Genomic DNA, 20,832 nt, shown 5'->3' on the forward strand with positions numbered 1-20,832 from the left:
GTTCCTGGGCATCTCCTGTTGTTCTCGTTCACACGAAGGACGGGTCTATTCGCTTGTGCGTCAACTACCGTCGGTTAAATAAGGTAACGCGCAAAGAAGTCTATGCTTTGCCGCGCATCGACGACGCCCTCGGCAGTCTTCAGGGAGCAGAATTCTTCTCGTCCCTTGATTTGCGTTCAGGGTACTGTCAGGTCCCTATGGCTGGGGCGAATCGCCAGAAAACCGCATTCATTACGCCTGACGGCTTATATGAATTTAACATGATGCCTTTCGGGCTTTGTAACGCCCTTGCCACCTTTGAACGCCTCACGGACAACATGATGTGTGGCCTCAAGTGGTCTATATGCCTGTGTTACCTCGACGATGTCACGGTGTCTCGCCTGATTTTCCTACTCACTTGCTCCGCCTCAGACATATTTTCACCTGTCTAACGAACGCTGGCCTCCCACTCAACCTCAAGAAGTGCTGCTTCGCCGTGCGAGAGCTCACCATTTTAGGCTGCGTTGTCTCCAAGCACGGCGTTCTGCCCGATCCTGCAAAACTTCGAGGAGTTGCAGAGTTTCCGAGGTCTCAGACTATCAAACTTCGAAGCTTTGTGGGCAATGCTCATATTTCCGGCGCTTTGTTCGGAATTTCGCATTGACTCAGTTTCTGCGCTGTGACGCCGACCTCTCCTCCTGGTTCCCTGCATGTGACTCCGCCTTTGCTACGCTGATCGTCTTCTTATGTCCCCAAATATTCTTCGCCATTTCGACCCGTCAGCTGCAACTGAGGTACATAGAGATGCCAGCGGGGTCGGTCTCGGCGCCGTCTTCGCCTAACGAAAGCCCGGCTACCCCGAATACGTAGTCGCCTATGCAAGTCGCACGCTGACGAAATCTGAGGCCAATTACAGCGTGACCGAGAAAGAGTGCTTGGCATTAGTATGGGCACTTGGCAAATTACGACCATATCTGTACGCGCGCCCATTCGACTTGGTCACAGATCACCACGCGCTCTGTTGGCTCGCCAAATTCAAAGATCCCACTGGCCACCTAGCCCGTTGGGCACTACGCATCCAGGAGTACGATATTCGCGTCGTATACCGCATCGGACGCACACACTCAGACGGAGACGTCCTGTCTCGTTCACCTTTACCTCCAGACTCGGCTTGCGCAACAACTTCTTCACACTCCGTGTCATCTCTCGATACCGACTCCTTTGCCACCGCACAACGTCGTGACCCGGGGATCGCTTCTCTTTTCGACTATCTATCTGGATCATCGACCATCCCTGCATCCCGAACCCTCCGACGCCAAACAGTTCATTTCGCCATTCGTGACCAGCTGCTCCATCGACGCAATTACGCTACTGAAGGCCGTCGGTGGCTTCTGGTGATTGCCCGCAGCTTAAGGTCAGAAATATGTGCCTCTTTCTACAACGATCCGCAGTGTGGTCACGCCGAAGTCAAGACGTACGAACAAATTCGCCACCGCTACTACTGGCACGGCATGTACAATTTTGTACAAAAGTTTGTCCGGCCCACGCAGGCATAGAGGGTAACGAAAGGGCAGACAGCCTAGCTCGAGAGACCACGTTCCGAGCAGAGCAGTCGCACGCCCCAGAGTATCACCCACACGCTTGTGAAGGAGGATACACAGAAATCTTAAACCTATACAGAGGGACGAGCGTCAAATACCCCCCACCGCACAAAGCTCTAACGCAGGAGGAAGCAACGATTTGGCGCAGATTGCAGACAAACTCCTTCCCAAATTTATACATCCCAAAGAAAATGTACCCAACACAATACAGAGACACCTGCCCATGGTGCGGGGCCACACCCACACTATATCATGTCACATGGGAATGTAAACACAATCAATCATTCCACCAACACAATAACCCGAGTGCGGAGCAATGGGAGAGTCGGCTTACCAGCTGCGAGCTCACGGCCCAAAGGGCCTTATTGCAGCACGCTAGTCAGGTTGCTAGGCTCAGTGGAGCCCTGGAATAGGGGCCCACCCTTGCCGGAAGAGGCTCCAAGTCGCTGGCGCCTAAGAAGACGACCGAGACCTCGAGACGCTAAATCCTTGAAGGAATCAAATAAAGTCTCTCTCTCTCTCTCTCTCTCGGTGCTGTCTTGACTATCAACGCCACAAATCGCCGCCTTTACGCCCGTCTGGTGTCTTGCAGCCGCTCCCGTGCCCTGCCACACCCTTCGATTGCGTCGGCATCGACCTATACGGCCCGCTTCCCATGACGCCAGACGGCAATCGGTGGATCATAGTTGTTGTTGACCATTTGACACGCTAAGCCGAAACTGCTGCTTTATCAAGTGCTACAGCGCGGGATGTAGCCTCTTTCGTCCTAAACCGCTTCGTGCTTCGACACGGCGCACCTCGAGCGCTCCTCAGTGATCGAGGTCGCGCCGTCCCCTCCGAAGTCGTTGAAAGTTTGCTTTCGGAATGCCATATTATTCATCGGACAAGCACGGTGTACCATCCCCAGACTAACGGGCTCACAGAGCGACCGCACACTTAGTGATATGCTCTCGATGTACGTGACATCTGATCATGGTAACTGGGACCGCATCCTCCCATTCATCACGTTCGCGTACAACACCGCGATCCAGGCCACAACGGGATTTTCATCTTTCTTCTTCCTGTATGGCGGCGAGCCTACGCATACCATCGACACGCTCCTTCCATACCGTCCTGACGCCTCCGAGTGTCTACCTGTGTCCGACGTCGCCTGATAAGCTGAAGAATGCCGCCAGCTAGCGTGCTCCTTTACGACTGAGCAACAGCAGCGCCAGAAAGAACACCGCATCGACACGCTTCCAAACACCACCTACGCTCCAGGCGTTCTTGTGTGGTTGTCTGTCGGTTTCCAAACGCCGGGGCTTTGTTCGAAACTCGTCCCGAAATTCGAAGGACCTTAGCGAGTCTTGAAGCAAACATCCCCGGTCTATTTTCTAATTGAGCCACTGTCACCACCTGAAGACTTGCACCGGCGTGGACGGGACATTGTCCACGTCTCGCGTCTCAAGCCCTACCACGACCCTCTTCTGCCTCCCGATTCATAAGGCGCCAGGATGGCTCTTTTTGTCCGGGGGGAGATTGTGAAGAAAAAGGCGCGCCTCGCGGCACAGCCGCATCGCCAACGCGCGGCTCGACTCGCACCGTTGATTGCTGGCGTCATTTTGGACAGTGCATCGAGCTGTCTCGCCGTTCCCGGTCGCTACGCCTTTAGACTAGGAGCCGCCAATAAACCTCTTCTCAGTTAGAAGAAAGGCCCGGGAGGATGGATCAAAATAAATAGCTGGCTAAAATGCACAAGTATCTGTATCTGCAAAGCATGGACACAGAGTCAAGGAACACGTCAACAAAGTTGGCAACCACGTATATTTAATCTGAAAGTGTATATTGACAATCAGGAGTCGTCAGATAGAAAGAAAAACAGAGACAGTGAATTTCATGGAAAGAATGGAACCTAATAAGACTATGAAGATTTATAAGAATGGAAAGAAAAAAATTCGAGGAGAAAATCTCTGCGAGAACAGAAGGGGCAGTGCCTTGCTAGTTGAGGCTCGACATGGATGCCCAAGCAGAAAAATATACCGGAGCAAATATTCTAAAGAAGATGAGGCGTGTGTATGCTGCAGCAAAAATGCGGAGACCACTCAGCACCTCCTAACGGAATAGCAAGGGATTTACCCAGTGACATTCATGGGTTACGAGCACCTTGTAGAAACGGTTTCATTTAAATTGGATGGAAAGAATAGCCGCTCAGCCGCCGAGATTAGCAAGAGATCCTTAGACTATCGATGAAAAAGAGCAGGGAAGAGATTGATACGACCGAATCCGTAACAGCCATAGATAGCAGTACTGTGTAGATATCAAAGTTTTAAGGAATACAAAAAAATGATTAGAGAAATGTATACACCAATGCGAGATTTAAAAGTATGTGAGCATACATGATGAACTCAAGAGCAGGCTAGGTTACCATCTGTCCCCTCCGTGTTTCAAAGGGGATGTCAATATATCATCGATGTCATATATTTATACGTGGGCAAGGTGTCCTTGTCGTCACTTGTGTGTAAACACTCTTTCTTTCACACACACACACGCACACGCGCACGCCCGCACACGCCCGCGCAGGCACACGCACACCCCCCACATATATATATATAACAAATAAGAGCGTGAGGCCGGTCCTCCTTGCTGTTGCCCGTTTTAGTGGAATTAAGTCTGGTCCCTTCAGGGCACTGAAAGCATACACAGGTGATGACGGTCATCACATTTTACGTAAATCACCGCACATTGACATAAGGCTAGTCAATCCGCAGATTCGATCACAAACAGGTATGCTGGCCGTGACTAGAGCAATCGTTTCGCTTTATTGAACATGTTTCGATAGCCCGCGCACCACGGAGCTGTGACGACCCAAAGCGCACCAACGAGAATGCCAGCTGAACAGAACCTCATTACGCGATTACATACGCTGACTGTTGCCTGAGGTGTATCCGCCACACGGTAAATGAAGTTTCACGGAACCAAAGTTTTGTGGCAGCCACCGCGCCCTGCCGAACAGTACGCACGTATGCGTGCAGCTAGCGCGTTGTCACAGCATACGTGCGACCATGAGCTGTATCATTCGCGCGCAGGCGTTATAGTACGTTCTTCTGTGGTGCAGGAACACTGCACAACTGTCACTGATGGACAACGCGTTCAACCTACAGATTCAGGAGCACAATGGTTGAATTCAGGGACGCAACGTTAATGAAAAATTTTAAAGAAAACAGAGTATAGAAAAACCAGAGTGCAGCGGGCAAATTGTATCTGCTAGTACTTATTCTGTTTTGAACACATTGTTCCAGAGCCATATAATCAGAACAATCGTACAAGACACACAGCGAATTGGGCGTATTGGTAAGTTAACATTCTGGGCGTATGTGCTAGCGCGACGTCACATGTGTCATTGTCCCGCGTCTGTGTGGCGCTGCCCATATACACCGAAAATTGCACAAATGAGCAACCTCACTATGCGCCTACGTGCTGTCTCGTGTCCCCCTTCTTCGTGTGTTGTTTTATTCGGCGCCGTCTTTGTAATCACTATCCAGGCGTACCCATTTCAGCGTGTGCAGGAGCGTTACTCGAAATAAATGGTGGTTCAGTGTAAACATGCCGAACTCACCTCTGTAAACAAGGTGAACGAACCTCGCATGTCCTGGTCACTTTCGGAGCCGCCTGGTCTCGTCCGCTCGCACGGCACCGCGTGAAGATCTTTGCCATCTTCCGTACGGTTGGTGCAGTTTTGTGCGCTGTACCCTGTCATACTAGAATACAGGTTCCAAAATGATGTCTTTCGTATCACTCTAGCAAAGTCATTAACTTAATATCGTCGAATGCCGTACCGGCAACGCGGAGCCGATTGGTGCAACGCACGTTCGACAGTTTCCTGATTGCAATTCTGATGGCACTGACGGAAACGAGTTGGCGTCGCGGCCGTAAAGTTCGCTTCGCAGCGGCGCAGTTGAGCATTTGACACCATTTTGCACTCCGTGATAGTGCTCGACGAATAGTGGTGCGAGCGGCCGTGGGAAAGTTATGCGCAACATTGCTCCCTTCGAGATCATATTGTCACGTGGTGGTGACGTTGAATAACACAGTAGCAATACTGTGAACGATAAAACTGTTATTGGGCGAGCCTATGGCCACAAAACAGGCTACACTTATAGCACAACGAAAGCGGCGAACACGGTCGGCGAAAATCTGATCAGCGGGTCAAGCGCGTCGGCTTTTATAGAGCAGTCGTCGAATGTTCCAGACTAATCGTTGGGACCCGCGTGCCTTCCACAAAGTTCTGCACCATTCGCGTCAGGCGATGAAGTCAGATAACACAAGGTTCGGCGACAACAGACAGCGGATAGAAGCATCGATAACTTTCCGGAAACTTCGGATACATGCATGCGCGTCCCGTGCTGTGCGATAACATTTGTTAGGCGGCGAAACCTGGTCGCCCGATAAAGATAAGTACACGTGTCAATACCCCCCTCTTAAAAATCATCGACCCGATGCTGGAAACAAACGAATAAAGAAACGCACTCGTAGAAAAGAAAACAACATATGGAAAGTTCGGCAGCGTCCAAAAAACGGTTTAAGACGCACCACGTGGACCACTTCAAATCGTGCGCGGCTCCGCCGTGAATGCGAAATGCCGTGTGGCACGACCTCATAGTCTAGTGCGCCAATACGTCGAATGACCTTGTAGCGTCCGAAATAGCGCCGAAGTAGTTTCTCACTGAGCCCTCGTTGGCGTATCGGCGTCCAAACCCAGACACGGTCACCGGGCTGGTGCTCGATGAAGCGTCGTCGGAGGTTGTAGTGTCGGGTGTCGGTACGATGCTGGTTCTTGATCCGTAGGCGGGTGAGCTGTCGGGCTTCTTCGGCTCGCTGGAGATAGCTAGCGACGTCAACATTCTGTTCGTCAGTGACGTGCGGTAGCATGGCGTCGAGCGTCGTCGTCGGGTTCCTGCCGTAAACCAGCTTAAACGGCGTCATCTGTGTTGTTTCTTGCACCGCCGTGTTGTAAGCAAAGGTTACGTACGCCAGGACCGCGTCCCACGTCTTGTGCTCGACGTCGACATACAGTCAACAGCAAAAGTTTGCGGGATGTGCAAGCGCGTGGCAAAGCGACCCTCCTCCCCTTCTAGCGGTGAACCCCTGGTGTCAAGACCGACGCCTGCACGCATGCGCGTCCCTCCGATACTGCAAGCGTGCATGTTTCCGCGCTTCCTCTTTGCGCGCCGGCGATATCCGAATGCAGCCGCGAGGTAGCCCACATGCGATATGCGCCGTGGCGGCTTCGACGGGCAGAACTTCGTTTAGTATACAACGGAAATCAATTGCCCATTCTTGTCTTGCCGGTCTCCTTCTATATAGCGCGTCTTCTGCCACGCTCTTCTGCGGTAGAACGCACCGTTCGTAAAAAGAAATAAACAACGAAAATTGGCCACGAGAAGGTGCAGCCCAGCAAAAAAAAAATGACTTGCGTTCGCCACCGGGCCGGCCCTATGCGTCAGCGCACGTGACTCGACAAAAAGTGGCCGCAAGTTCATGCTTCTAAACACGTTTCACACAGTTTCGCCCGTCGAAGCCGCCACAGCGCATATCGAAAGAGGGCTACCTGGCGGCTACATTCGTATATCGCCGGCGCGCAAAGAGTAAGCGCGGAAATATGCACGCTTGCAGTCTGGGAGGGAAGCGCATGCGTGTAGGCGTCGGTCTCGACACCAGGGGTCACCGCTAGAAGGGGAGGAGGGACGCTTTGCCACGCGCTCGCACATCCCGCAAAGTTTTGCTCTTGACTGTAGATTGCTGGCATGTCGGCGAGGGTCTTGTTCAGGCGCTCCGTGAGACCATTCGTCGGTGGGTGGTAGGCTGTTGTCCTCCTGTGGCTTGTCTGGCTGTATTGCAGAATGGCTTGGATGAGCTGTGCTGTAAAAGCCATTCCTCTGTCTGTGATGAGGACTTGTGGAGCACCATGTCGTAGCAGGATGTTCTCGACGAAAAATTTCGCCACTTCGGCTGCGCTGCCTTTCGGTAGAGCTTTAGTTTCAGCGAAGCAGGCGAGATAGTCCGTCGCCACGATGATCCCCTTATTTTCGGAAACTGCTGTCGGAAACGGTCCGAACAAGTCCATCCCGATCTGCTGAAAAAGTCAGTAAGGAGGCTTGATCGGCTGTAGTAATCCCGCTGGCCTTGCCAGTGGTGTCTTGCGTCGCTGACAGTCGCGGCATGTCTTGACGTAAGGGGCGACATCGGCGGTTAGGCGCGACCATAATACCTTTCTTGTATCCTCGATAGCGTCCGGGAGAAACCGAGGTCCCCAGCGGTCGGATCGTCATGTAGGGCGTGCAGTAATTCTGGACGCAGCCCCGACGGAAAAACAATCAGGTAGTTGGCGCGGACAGGTGAGAAGTTCTTCACGAGTAGGTTGTTTTGCAGCGTGAACGAAGACAATCCGCGCTTAAATGCCCTAGGGACAACGTCAGTGTGCCCTTCCAGATACTCAACGAGGCCTTTTAGCTCCGGCTGTGCTCGTTGCTGTTCAGCGAAGTCTTCCGCGCTTATTATTCCAAGGAAGGCGTCGTCATCCTCGTCATCTTGCGGCGGCGGGTCAATGGGGCGCGTGATAGGCAATCGGCATCTGAGTGTTTTCGTCCGGACTTGTAGGTTACAGTGATGTCGTATTCTTGTAGTCTGAGGCTCCACCGCGCCAGCCGTCCTGAAGGGTCCTTTAAGTTAGCTAGCCAGCACAACGCGTGATGGTCGCTGACGTCTTTGGAGGGCCTACCATATATGTAAGGGCGGAATTTTGCTGTTGCCCAAATGATGGTGAGGCATTCCTTTTCAGTCGTAGAATAATTGCCTTCCACTTTTGACAGCGACCGACTAGCATTAGATAAGACCCGTTCAAGGCTGTCTTTCTTCTGGACTAGGGCGGCACCGAGACCAAGGCTACTGGCGTCAGTGTGGATTTAGGTATCGGCGTCTTCGTCGAAATGTGCAAGTACAGGCGGCGACTGCATTCGTCGTTTTAGTTATTGAAATGCGTCGGTCTGCGGCGTTTGCCAATTGAACTCGACATCAGATGTGGTTAGATGCCTTAGCGGCTCAGCGTAGCGTGAAAATTCCTTGACAAAGCGCCTGTAGTAGGCACACATGGCAAGGAATCTACGCACTGCCTTCTTGTCGGTGGGCTGCGGGAACTTTGTGATGGCAGCTGTTTTCTGCGGGTTAGCGTACTCCGGATTTGCTGATGACGTGGCCTAGGAACCGAAGCTCATCGTAAGCGAAGCGGCACTTTTTTGGCTTCAGAGTGAGCCCTGATGATTTGGTCGCCTCTAGTACTGTCGCAAGCCGCCTAAGGTGATCGCCAAAACTTCCAGCGATGACGACGACGTCATCCAAGTAAACAAGACAGGTCTGCCACTTCAATCCTGCTAACACCGTGTCCATGACGCGCTGGGACGTTGCAGGCGCCGAGCACAGTCCGAATGGCATGACCTTGAACTCGTAGACGCCGTCTGGCGTGATGAAGACCGTTTTTTCGCGATCTCTCTCGTAGACTTCTATTTGCCACTAGCCACACTTGAGGACCATGAACGAGAAGTCTTTAGCGTTGCAGAGCCAATCCAGTGCGTCGTCTACCGGTGGAAGGGAGTATATGTCTTCCTTCGTGATCTTGTTCAGTCGACGAAAATCGACGCAGAAATGTAGGGTGCCGTCCTTTTTCTTTACCAGGACAACATGAGATGCCCACGGGCTTTTCGACGGCTGGATGATGTCGTCGCGCAGCATTTCGTCGACTTGTTGCCTAATAGCTTCACGTTCTCGCGTCGAAACTCGGTAAGGGCTCTGGCGGAGTGGTCGAGCGCACTCTTCGGTTATGATGCGATACTTTGCAACTGGTGTTTGTCGAATCCTCGATGATGTCGAAAAGCAGTCTTTGTATCGTCGGAGAAGACTTCTGAGCTGTTGCTGCTTGCACATGGGGAGACTTGAATTGACGTCGAAGTCTGGTTCGGGGACTATGGTCGGCGGGGTAGATGCGGCAGAATCTGAGAGGGCAAAAGCATTGCTCATTTCCAGAATTTCCTCGATGTACGAGATTGTCGTGCCTTTGCCGATGTGCTTGAACTCTTGGCTGAAGTTGGTTAGCATCACTTCCGCTTTCCCTTCGTGGAGTCGAGGGATCCCTCTTGCGACCCAAATTTCATGGTCTAGCAGTAGACGTTGGTTACCCTCGATGACGCCGTCTACGTCGGCAGGTGTTTTGGTAGCCGACGGAAATGACAATGCTGGAGCGAGGCAGGATGCTGATTTGACTTTCGAGCACGCTTAAGCCGTGGTGACTACGAGTGCTCTCCTGGGGTATCGCTCTACCTTCCGGCAGTGTTATCGACTTCGACTTCAGGTCGATGATTGCGCCGTGTTGGTGTAGGAAGTCCATGCCAAGAATGACGTCTCGTGAACACTATTGGAGGATAACGAAGGTGGCAGGGTAAGTCCGGTCATGAACGGTAATTCTTGCCGTACAGATTCTAGTCGGCGTAATGAGGTGTCCTCCAGCGGTCTGAATTTGAGGGCCCTACCATGTAGTCTTAACCTACTTCAACTGGGTGGCGATGTGTCCACTCATTACGGATTAATCGGCCCCTGTGTCGACTAAGGCAGTGACTGCGTGGCCCTCGAGAAGCACGTCAAGGTCGGTGGTTCTTTGTCTTGCATTACAGTTCAGTCTTGGCGTAGGATCGCGGCTGCGTCGCGTTGACCTGTGGCTGGTATAAGACGTCGTCAGGTCGTCTTTCATCGTCGTATTCTTTGCTTTCACACTTCGTCGGGATGGCGGCGTGTCGTTATGTCGTCGAGGTAGTTTCTTTGGAGTCTTCGTCGGCGGCGGAGGATCTTCGTCAGTTCGACGAACAGCAACCGCACCTCCATAGGTTGCTGCTTTTAGTTTTCCGGATACGGGCTCGCTGACTGGCCCCGGGCTGTGCCAGTGTGTGCACGGCGCTGCGGCGTCAGGTAGCGGCCTGGTGACGGCGAACGGGATGGTCGTCGTGCGCTCCACTGAGTGGCGGCAAGGTAGTCGGCGATATCACGTGGGCGCTCTCCAAGCTGTGGACGCGACGCGTTGACGGCGAAACCTCGCAGTCCCATCTCCCGGTATGGGCATCGGCGATACACATGGCCGGCTTTTCCGCAGTGATAGCAGAGCGGGCGGTGGTCGAGCGCTCGCCAAATGTCCGTCTTCCTCGCGTAGGTGCGCTGGGCGACGGGTGGGGGTGCTGGTGGCGGCTGCGGCGGACGACGGAATTGCGGCGTTACAGGGCCCTGGCGCGGTCGCGGAGGGGAGCCTTGACGGCGTGCGACGGCGGCGTAGGTCATCGCGTCTGGCTGGGGTTGCGGTAACTGAGGTTGCACCTCAGGAACTCTAAGCGATCGCTGAACCTCATCTCTCACGATGTCGGCGATCGAGGCCACTTGAGGCTGCGACGAAGGCAAGATCTTGCGCAGTCCTTCGCGCACAATGGCCCTGATGGTCTCTTGGACGTTGTCGGAACCCAGTCCTTGGATGGCGTACTGCGGAGTGAGCACCTGGTGGTTATATTGCCGGGTGCGCATTTCCAGAGTTTTCTCGATTGTCGATGCTTCTGCAGAAAACTCAGCTACGGTCTTCGGCGGGTTACGAATAAGTCCGGCGAAAAGTTCTTGCTTAACGCCCCGCATCAGGAAGCGGAATTGTTTTACCTCCGACATTTCCGGGTCGGCGTGCAGGAAAAGACGGGCCATCTCCTCCGTGAAGATCGCGATCGTCTCGTTTGGCAGCTGCACTCTGGTTTTTAGTAGAGCTTGGGCTCGCTCTTTTCGCACGACGCTTGTAAACGTTTGCAAGAAGCCGCTTCGGAACAGGTCCCACGTCGTTAAGGTGGCTTCTCGATTCTCGAACCAGGTCCTGGCGGCGTCTTCGAATGCGAAATAGCAATGCCGCAGCTTGTCGTCGCTGTCCGAACTGTTAAACGTAGCGACCCTCTCATACGTCTCTAGCCAGCTTTCCGGGTCCTCAAATGTGGAATTGCGGAACGTCGGTGGCTCCCTGGGCTGCTGCACTATTGGGGCTGCTCCGGCTGCCATTGGGGCTGTCTTCTTGGTCGTCTCTGGACGAACTTCTCTGACGATCTTCATGGTCGTCTCTGGTATAATTCCGTGTTCCGGGGGCTGCTGCTGTAGCCGGTGGCTTGCTCGATGTTCCGGGACGGCGCTGGTGTTGTCTTTGCTGTCCGGGCTTGGATTACGGCTTGTCGGGGGCGTTCAGTACATGAACGTAAAGAACCTCCACCAGATGTCACGTGGTGGTGACGTTGAATAACACAGTAGCAATACTGTGAACGGCAAAACGTTTATTGGGCGAGCTTGTGCCCACAAAACAGGCTACACTTATAGCACAACGATAGCGGCGAACACGGTCGGCGATCGTCGAAAATTTGATCAGTGGTTCAAGCACGTCGGCTTTTATAGAGCAGTCGTCGAATGTTCCAGACTAATCTTTGGGACCCGCGGGCCTTCCACAAAGTTCTACGCGGGAGTGGCAACAGCATCATGGCTCACCTCCCGCCTTTTGGCACTTCGCAGGCATTCCTGGCATCCTTTCTTCTGTGGTCGGCGCTTGCCTCTGATGACTTAGGTGACCGTTCCAAATATGCTGCACCACCAGACGAACCCGTCGGCCATCACTTCCTAGACAACTACTCCCTACTGAACCCATCCGGACTGCCCTGCCCAATCTACGGCGCATTTACGTTATCAACGGTGACGTCAACCCCTGGTGCCTACTTAACCTTCGGCCGTTCGACACTGTCTTCAGTGGGCGCGGGAGTGGCAACAGCATCATGGCTCACCTCCCGCCTTTTGGCACTTCGCAGGCATTCCTGGCATCCTTTCTTCTGTGGTCGGCGCTTGCCTCTGATGACTTAGGTGACCGTTCCAAATATGCTGCACCACCAGACGAACCCGTCGGCCATCACTTCTCAGAGAACTACTCCCTACTGAACCCATCCGGACTGCCCTGCCCAATCTACTGCGCATTTACGTCATCAACGGTGACGTCAACCCCTGGTGCCTACTTAAACTCCCGGCCGTTCGACACCGTCTTCAGTGGGCGCGGGAGTGGCAACAGCATCATGGCTCACCTCCCGCCTTTTGGCACTTCGCAGGTGTGTAAGCGTTTTTCCCTGTACGCCAGAAAAAGCGATGATCTCTGCTTGCTGCTACTTCCACGCCCACACGTGCTTTGTGATACTATTTGCGAAGGTTTCCATATGTCTGTGTATTTTACTTTGCTGTGGCGACATCGAAACTAATCCTGGGCCTACCACGCGTTCAGAGTATTTTCTTGATACACAGACGTTACCTGATGAACCCTCGGAACAAATGGCCGTCCTCTTCCAGCTTCTGAAAGACGTTCAATTGCGATCGGTTCAGTCCTAAAAGCATCAGACAGAATTTGGTTGCTGATGTTAAAGCAATCAAAGTCAGCCAAAATAATATTGAAAGCAAGATTGGCTGCATCCAAGAAAGACTGGCTGCTCTTGAAGATAAAGCTAATTCACTAGATCAGCTTAAGGAACACGTCACAGGTCTCCAGAAATCTGTAGCGACGTGCAACACCCAGCTTGTTTCTTTGCAATCTGGGTTCGACGACCTAGAGGACAGATCGCGAAGACACAATTTAATTTTTCATGGCACCCCTGATTCTCGTGAATCGTGGGAAGAATCTGAGGCCCACATCATTAACGCGCTAGCAACTATCATCGGCAGTCTATCCGACATGGCAATTGAACGCGCACATCGTCTCGGTTCCTATTCACCTGATAAATGCCGCCCCATTATAGCGAAATTCGCAACTACAAAGTAAAGGAAAAAGTGCTTTCCGCGCGTAAGCTCCTAAAAGATAAACACATCACGATTTGTGATGACTACTCACCTGCCACCCGCCATATCCGAAGTAAACTGATTTCCTTTGCAAAACAGTAACCAGGCAAACCCCGGTTTCATCTTCGATACAAGAAATTAGTTGTAAACAAGAAGCAGTACATGTACGATCCCGTTACAGACAGCGTGACAGAGTGCACGTCACAACACACGCATGCTAACACCGAACCGCGTACTGCGCCACCTAATCATCCATAGGGAAGCGCGAGGGGCAGTGGAAGTCACTGATATCCCGTGTCTGTCCTTTTCACTAACATTCGAAGCATCAAGAACAAACGCGACTCATTCACTTCCACAGTCGACACGTTTAACCCAGATATTATTGCACTTACCGAAACTTGGCTGCATCCACATATAAGAGACCACGAAATCTTCTCTACAGCACATGGCTTCTCAGTTTATCGCTGCGACCGTATGTTGCGTCAAGGTGGTGGCGTTCTTCTGGCAATTAATAAACACCTACACTCTCAACCCATTACTATTGCTATTAACTTGGAGATAGTCTGGGCAATTATCGAAATAAACTACGTAAAAATTATAATGGCCGTATGTTATCGCGCTCCTACTGACGTTGCCTCCTTTGCTAACGAATTACAAGACACATTCAATATCGTCGTAACACACTTTCCTTCCTTACCCTTGTTTCTACTGGGTGACTTCAACATTCCAAACATAGTCTGGCATAGTGAACCTATCGTGAGACACCCGTTCTCCGCGTTAGCAAAAGATTTTCTTGATTTGTGCGCACTGTTCTCTTTCAATCACCTGATAACCCAGTCCACCAGAATCGCACCACAAGTCGCTAACACCCTTGACCTTCTGTTAACAACACGACCCGATTTTATTTCGAACATTACTTACTTACCATCCTTAAGCGATCACTCCCTTATCCATTTCAACATCAACATTTCACGTCCGAAATTAGAAAAAAAGATCAAGACAATTCACGACTATAAGAAAGCTGACTTTGAATCAATTAACAACGAGCTCTGTATATTCCTTGATACTTTCCTGACTGATTTCGATAACCGCAGTGTTCAGTTGAACTGGAATATGTTTGTTACTAAAATTCGTGAATTAACAGGAAAATTGATCCCTACCTACACTCTTTCCTGTAATGATAACGCTCCCTGGTACAACACCCACATTAAGCGCCTTTCAAACAAAAAGAAACGTTCGTACAGGCTAGCTAAAACATCTGGAAACGCTCAAAAATGGGGCAGCTTACAAACGCGCTACATATAACTACATAACAGCGCTTAAACAAGCTAAATATAACTTTTTAAATAACACATTGCCATCCATGCTAACTACTGATACGAAAAAGTTCTGGCGCAATATTAACCCAAAAAATGACGACGCCTTAACCCTTGTTGATAGCAGCGATACCGCAATTCCCCCTGCCGATTGCGCATCTGTATTAAATGACGTTTTTGCGCGTAACTTTTCTAAACACGCTCACGTAACACGCCCAACTACACTATCTTACGACTACGCCGCAATGCACCCTTTAATAATCGAACCCGTTCGCATAGAAAAAATAATCGCCTCATTGAAACTCTCATCCGCTCCTGGCTGTGACTTAATTAACGCTAAGTTTCTAAAAAACACTAGAACATATTGTTCCATTATTCTTGCAAAGATTTTCCAATAATCACTTGACAAAGGTTCACTGCCTGCTGATTGGAAGGTGGGAAGGTGATTCCACTCTACAAAACAGGTACTAAACATTCCCCACTGAACTATCGGCCTATTTCCTTAACCAGTATACCATGCAAAATTATCGAGCATGTTCTGTCTTCTCATATTGCCAACTTCTTAGAAGAAAACTCATTCTTTTCTGAGTTTCAACACGGCTTCCGCAAAACATATTCGTGTGACACCCAACTAGTATCATTCACGCATAAACTAAACATATTGCTTGACCACTCTTCAGTTGCAGATCTTATTTTTTTGGGCTTCGCAAAAGCGTTAGATAAAGTGTGCCACAGCTTATTAATCTAAAAACTGCAACAACTAAACCTTGACCCTAAAACTCTGTACTGGCTTGCGGTTTTCTTCACTAACCGTTCACAGTTCGTTTCAGCTAACGAAGTAACATCTAATCTGAGTCCTGTTTATTCAGGTGTACCACAAGGCTCCGTGCTTGGACCCCTCCTATTTCTCATATATATTAACGACTTACCTTCCTGTGTTTCATCTGAAATTCACCTATTTGCTGACGACTGCGTAATTTACACCGAAATAACTCGCGACGAGGATGTTACCAGGCTTCAAGCTGACCTTAACGCCGTTTCTGCATGGTGCAATTCATGGTTAATGGAACTAAATGTTAGCAAGTGTAAATTCAAGCGTGTATCTCGAACTACCAGTGAACCACCTGTGTACTCCCTTAATAACGCTCCATTAGAATTGGTAACAACTTACAAGTACATTGGCCTTCACATCACCTCTGATCTTACTTGGAGTACCCACATCACCCATATAATAAGTAACGCTAACAGAATGCTAGGTTACTTACGACGCAACTTTTCCAAAGCACCTTCTTCCTTAAAATTAATCCTCTATAAAACTCTAATACGACCTAAAATTGAGTATGCTGCTTCAGTCTGGGATCCAGGTCAAGTAAACCTAATGCACTCACTGGAAATGGTTCAGAATAACTCAACTCGTTTCATTCTTTCTAACTATAATAGAACCGCGAGTATCAGTGCCATGAAATCTAGCCTTAACCTACCGTCCTTGTCATCACGTCGAAAATTGTTCCGTTTGTGCCTTTTTCATAAAATATTTCATCACCCGCTGCTACGCAACAAACTTATTTCTCCGCCTGCGTATGTATCGCCCAGAATAGACCACATTCATAAGGTCGGTATTTCATTTTGCAGATCCAACGCTTTTTTGCAGTCATTTGTACCACGCACTTCCAATGAGTGGAATCACCTCCCCGCCTCGATAGCCACTATCGCAGATCACCTATTATTCAAGAATGCCATAGCTAGCACTGTATAACTAGGAACCTTTTTTCCATATTGTTAAACTTGTACTCACAAACGCCTTAGCTAACATCGTATATCTAGGTGCCATTTGTTAAATAGTTTTGTTTATACATATTTATATACATACTTTTCTGCACTAGTAACTGCTGTTTGTTGAATTTACCCGTTTTGCTTGTAACCACTCCCCTCTATAATGCCGTAATGGCCCAGAGGGTATGATAAACAAATAAATAAAATTCGCGTCAGGCGATGAAATCCGATAACACAAGGTTCGCCGGCAACAGACAGCGGATAAGAGCATCGATAACTTTCCAGAAACTTCGGATACATGCATGCGCGTCCCGCGCTGTGCGATAACATTTGTTAAGCGGCGAAACGTGGTCGCCCGATAAAGATAAGTACACGTGTCAATATACAGGAACACTAGGTACAGCGTGAAATGCGCACACGTTTCAGTCTGTTTACTTCATGCTGACCCACCTCGGCACACCGACTCCCGAAAGAGCGCGGTCCATCTAACATAATTGGATAGAACTTAGATGCTAACACAAACATGCACATACGACGCGTTTGGCACGGTACGAGACCCGCGGAACAGCACACACCACTACAACAATGTCGTTATTGTACCAAGACAACGTGGCCGCTTAAGCAAATAATACCACTTTATTTCCTCCAAACTTCATCCCAAGCGCGCGGACAGAGTAGCTTTCCTCGTCAGTTTTTCCGTTCATCGACGATATGAAGACAATACAACTCACCACCGGCGGAACACACTGACTGCGTCCGCTGTAGCGCTAAAGTTGTGCCTTATCTATCGCCGGCGCATGCGTAGAGCGGGCGTGTCGTTTTAGCGGGTCTTGAGAAACGCGAAGTACGTTTGTTTGCGAAAGCCTGCGCTACGCTCAATAACCGTATGCGGGGACACAATGATTGCACCCGCAGTGTCGTGAAAGTTACTCTGCGGCGCGCTCTTCACACTGAAATGTCATGGAGGAACAAAGGACGTCAGGCCCCCAAGTGATTTGCCGAGCTCACGATCGGAAGCGAAAACGCACAACCCGTATTAGAACTAACAATAAACATTCCCCTCGCGCACTCGTGACCGTCGTGCGAGTTATCGCTGTAACAAAATAAAGAAAATGAAAGTACCGAAAGTACTGCTCGCCATACTGTAACTGTCAGGTTACATCTTCTGACACTAGCACTGCAGTTGAGTTGTGGTTGAGTTGTGGTAGAGTTGAGGGACGTGAGGGACAGGCCGAGGAATTAGACGAGCACACACCACACATGCCAGCGCACACACACACACACACACAAATAACATAGCTTGGGCCCTTACTTGGACAAATTATTAACCCAGCTCTGCACATCAGCACCGTTTGGTTGTTGTAGAATGGTACGACTTTTCAGAGAGTCAGTGTTTTATCACAACGTGGTCGGATAATTAATTGCCGCTTGCTATAAGTCCCTCTGATTGCTAGTTCCCTATGACTTTCTTCCATGACTGGTGCAAAAACAATCCTTAAGCGGCAACCTAAGTCAGTGTGCTTCCATTAATTTCGCTAAACGGATATCAGACGCTAAATTCCGCGTTACTTACGTTCCCAGGAATTTGATGCGCCGTCGGCCCTCGGCTTGAGGAATGAAGTCAGCCGCGTCGTATATGATACGCAAAAGCAGCAGCTTGAACGCGTTCAAGTCAGGCGCTGCATTAACCGTGAGAACTAGTGACCGCTTGAAGTCAAGGCGCATTTATCAATTCGGCAGTTAGGATGCTGCACCTCTTAATAACTTCTTGTGCATTTGAACACTGTTTCCAGACAATCCGTCGTAGTGCAAATCTAGTGGAATATTGTTTTTGTATTTTGGGTTGTGATGCAGTGCTTCTGTGCTTATGTGCCTTACTTTTTACGTACGCAGTTTCTCTATGAGAATAGACACCTCTATCTGGCTGCCATGTCGGAAGTCAGACTGGGACCTCCTATCCGATGCATGGAATCCGATTTCCATTGGAGTGCTGGAGGCCACGTTATTCACAGGGTGTATTATGAACAAAAAGTAGAAGTAAGTCTTGAACTCCATAAATTGCCTCGTGTCATTTCCAACGCCCGTTATGTAAAAATCGTGAACCTTGAAGTCTATATGATGTTTATTGCCATGTGTCTACAAAGTAACCAGGTTTTTGTAGCCTGTTCTGTGAACTAGTCTATAGAGAGTCTGTGGACATATGGCTGTAGACTTTTTGTAGACTAGTCTGCATTCGTGGATGTCTATAGGCTGCCTATAAGTTACCTGCAGATATGGCTACTCGCACTCTTTGTAGGCTGCCCATAGGTAAATGTATATATGCATGTAGGATGCCCATAGGTAAATGTATATAGACTGGCTATAGATTATTTCTATAGAGTAGCCTATAGATAGCCCGTGAACTTATGGCCTTGCACTTTTTGTAGACTGTGGCTGTAAGCCTAACTTTACGCATTTCCTGCACACCAGTCTATAGATATTCTATGTGCTTATGACTTTGAAATTGTTGTCTTATCAGCTTTTGACTGTCCAACCTACAAAACGGGTCAAGACAAAGTTAACGGCTTATCGGCTCTCGCCTATAGACAGTCTATAGACAAAGAATGAAAATGAACAAATAGACTGTATCGACTTTTGTTTATTGGAAGCCTATCGAACGAAAGTAGTCAAAAGGGATCAAACTTCTTATCGACGTTTCTTTAAATACCCACTATACAAAAGGAGAAAACAAAAAGAAACAGAAACGTTATCACGTTTGGCCAGCAGACAGTCTGTATATTTTGTATCCACAAAAGAAGGCATCTATAGTAAGGCAAATTCGTCTACAAGAAGTAGACAGACACTTTAAGGAAATTTTGAACGTATTTTTTGTAAGGCTAGTATCATACAAAATACCCACAGCTGCAGCTAAAATACTGCTGCTTATTTACAAGTACTTACAAGTATTTACTTAAAGAATTGTGTCCAATTTTATTGGGTAAGGATTCCAGCTTTATCTTTACAAGAGTAACCAATTGTGCTGTTACATGCACATATGCCAAATAGTACAAACGTTGCCCAAAGATACGTAGCAACAAAAGCAGTACCGCAAAGCGTGCCCTTTGACTACGTGAGAAAAGCGCAAAGTTGTGACGACGGGCGGTGTTATTACATGTTATAGACTTGCACAACTGCAATCTGTCTTGGCGACTCACAGGGAATATGCGCTTGCATTCAGTAATGGTACCTCGACGACTTCAAAGAAAGAAAGCCGCAAGATACCACTTCACTATGCGGACGGTTGAAGCTTATGCTGTGCCGGCAAAATGAAGACTACTTAACTGTAACGCATATATACTCGAAGATCTGTGTGCGCAAGATTTTGCGGCAAGGGATTATGCTTTGGAAGTGCGGTGTCTGCGTGAGAAAGACGGCGTGGCAAAGAAGAAAGAGAAACGGACTTTGTCAGAGGTTCTCAGATTTTGGGAAGAAAGCTGCCGACAGCCGGCCGACATGATCAGCAGTTTTAGCCCTATTATTCACCCCAACTAAGCCTTTTCAATTCTAGAGTACGCGCCAAAGATATCAACTTGCATCTACCGTGGTTTTCTTCTCTCGCGTGCAGAACAAATTTCTTGCCAACTTTCGTCAATGTCTCATGCTTGTAAGCTAGAACAATTCAAATAAGGAAATGACCAAGTTAAGATTTATATTAGGCTACACTGGTCGTCAGATTCGGCTAAAATAAAGACACATTAGGCAATTTCAATTCCGAGTATATCTTACAAGAGGGTTGTTTGCAGTAATGAAACATTATCAAGTTGAATCACCGAATTTACTCTTGCATAAGCTGATGGTTGTTTTAACGATTTATAAAAATGTATGGTTGACTTAGATTCGATGATTTCATTATGAAACTTGAAAAGTGACACTCGCCTATCATCACCGCAAGAATATTTCATTGTAGTCGTCCCAATTCACTGGGCAGCCAGACGCCACACATGCTAGAGGTAGCCTTTTGGATCGATTTCTGTGCATCCTGAGCCTGCGTGCCGGCACGTTTATTATTTCGAGTGCGTTTGATTATTTCTAATCATGACCGTTCGTATCCTAAAACCGTTAATAATCAACATGGGCTACAATTCCTTATAATCGGTCCTCTGTGAAACAGCCCTTCTCATTGGGTGTGAGAGAACTTAGCGAAAAAATGGATGTCCCATTCCTCGAAAACCGTTTAAAGCCTCTAAATAAGCTGTAACCACTTTGGGAAAGGCAGGTGATCGAAT

General features: G+C 49.2%; 1 protein-coding gene across 3 annotated transcripts in view; it reads left to right on the top strand.

Annotated features, from left to right (window-relative positions):
* The window catches only part of LOC142591214 (uncharacterized), a 93,735-nt gene that overhangs the window by 38,049 nt on the left and 34,854 nt on the right, over positions 1-20,832 (top strand). For 2 of the 3 annotated variants that reach the window (XM_075703575.1, XM_075703576.1), the window contains exon 5: positions 18,461-18,604. The exons of the other annotated variant lie outside the window; for it this stretch is intronic. In XM_075703575.1, the coding sequence (XP_075559690.1) occupies positions 18,461-18,604 (144 nt within the window). The remainder of the gene's footprint in view (positions 1-18,460; positions 18,605-20,832) is intronic. 3 annotated transcript variants of the gene reach the window in all.

The sequence above is a fragment of the Dermacentor variabilis genome, chromosome 8, assembly GCF_050947875.1.
Source record: "Dermacentor variabilis isolate Ectoservices chromosome 8, ASM5094787v1, whole genome shotgun sequence".
NCBI lineage: Eukaryota > Metazoa > Arthropoda > Arachnida > Ixodida > Ixodidae > Dermacentor > Dermacentor variabilis.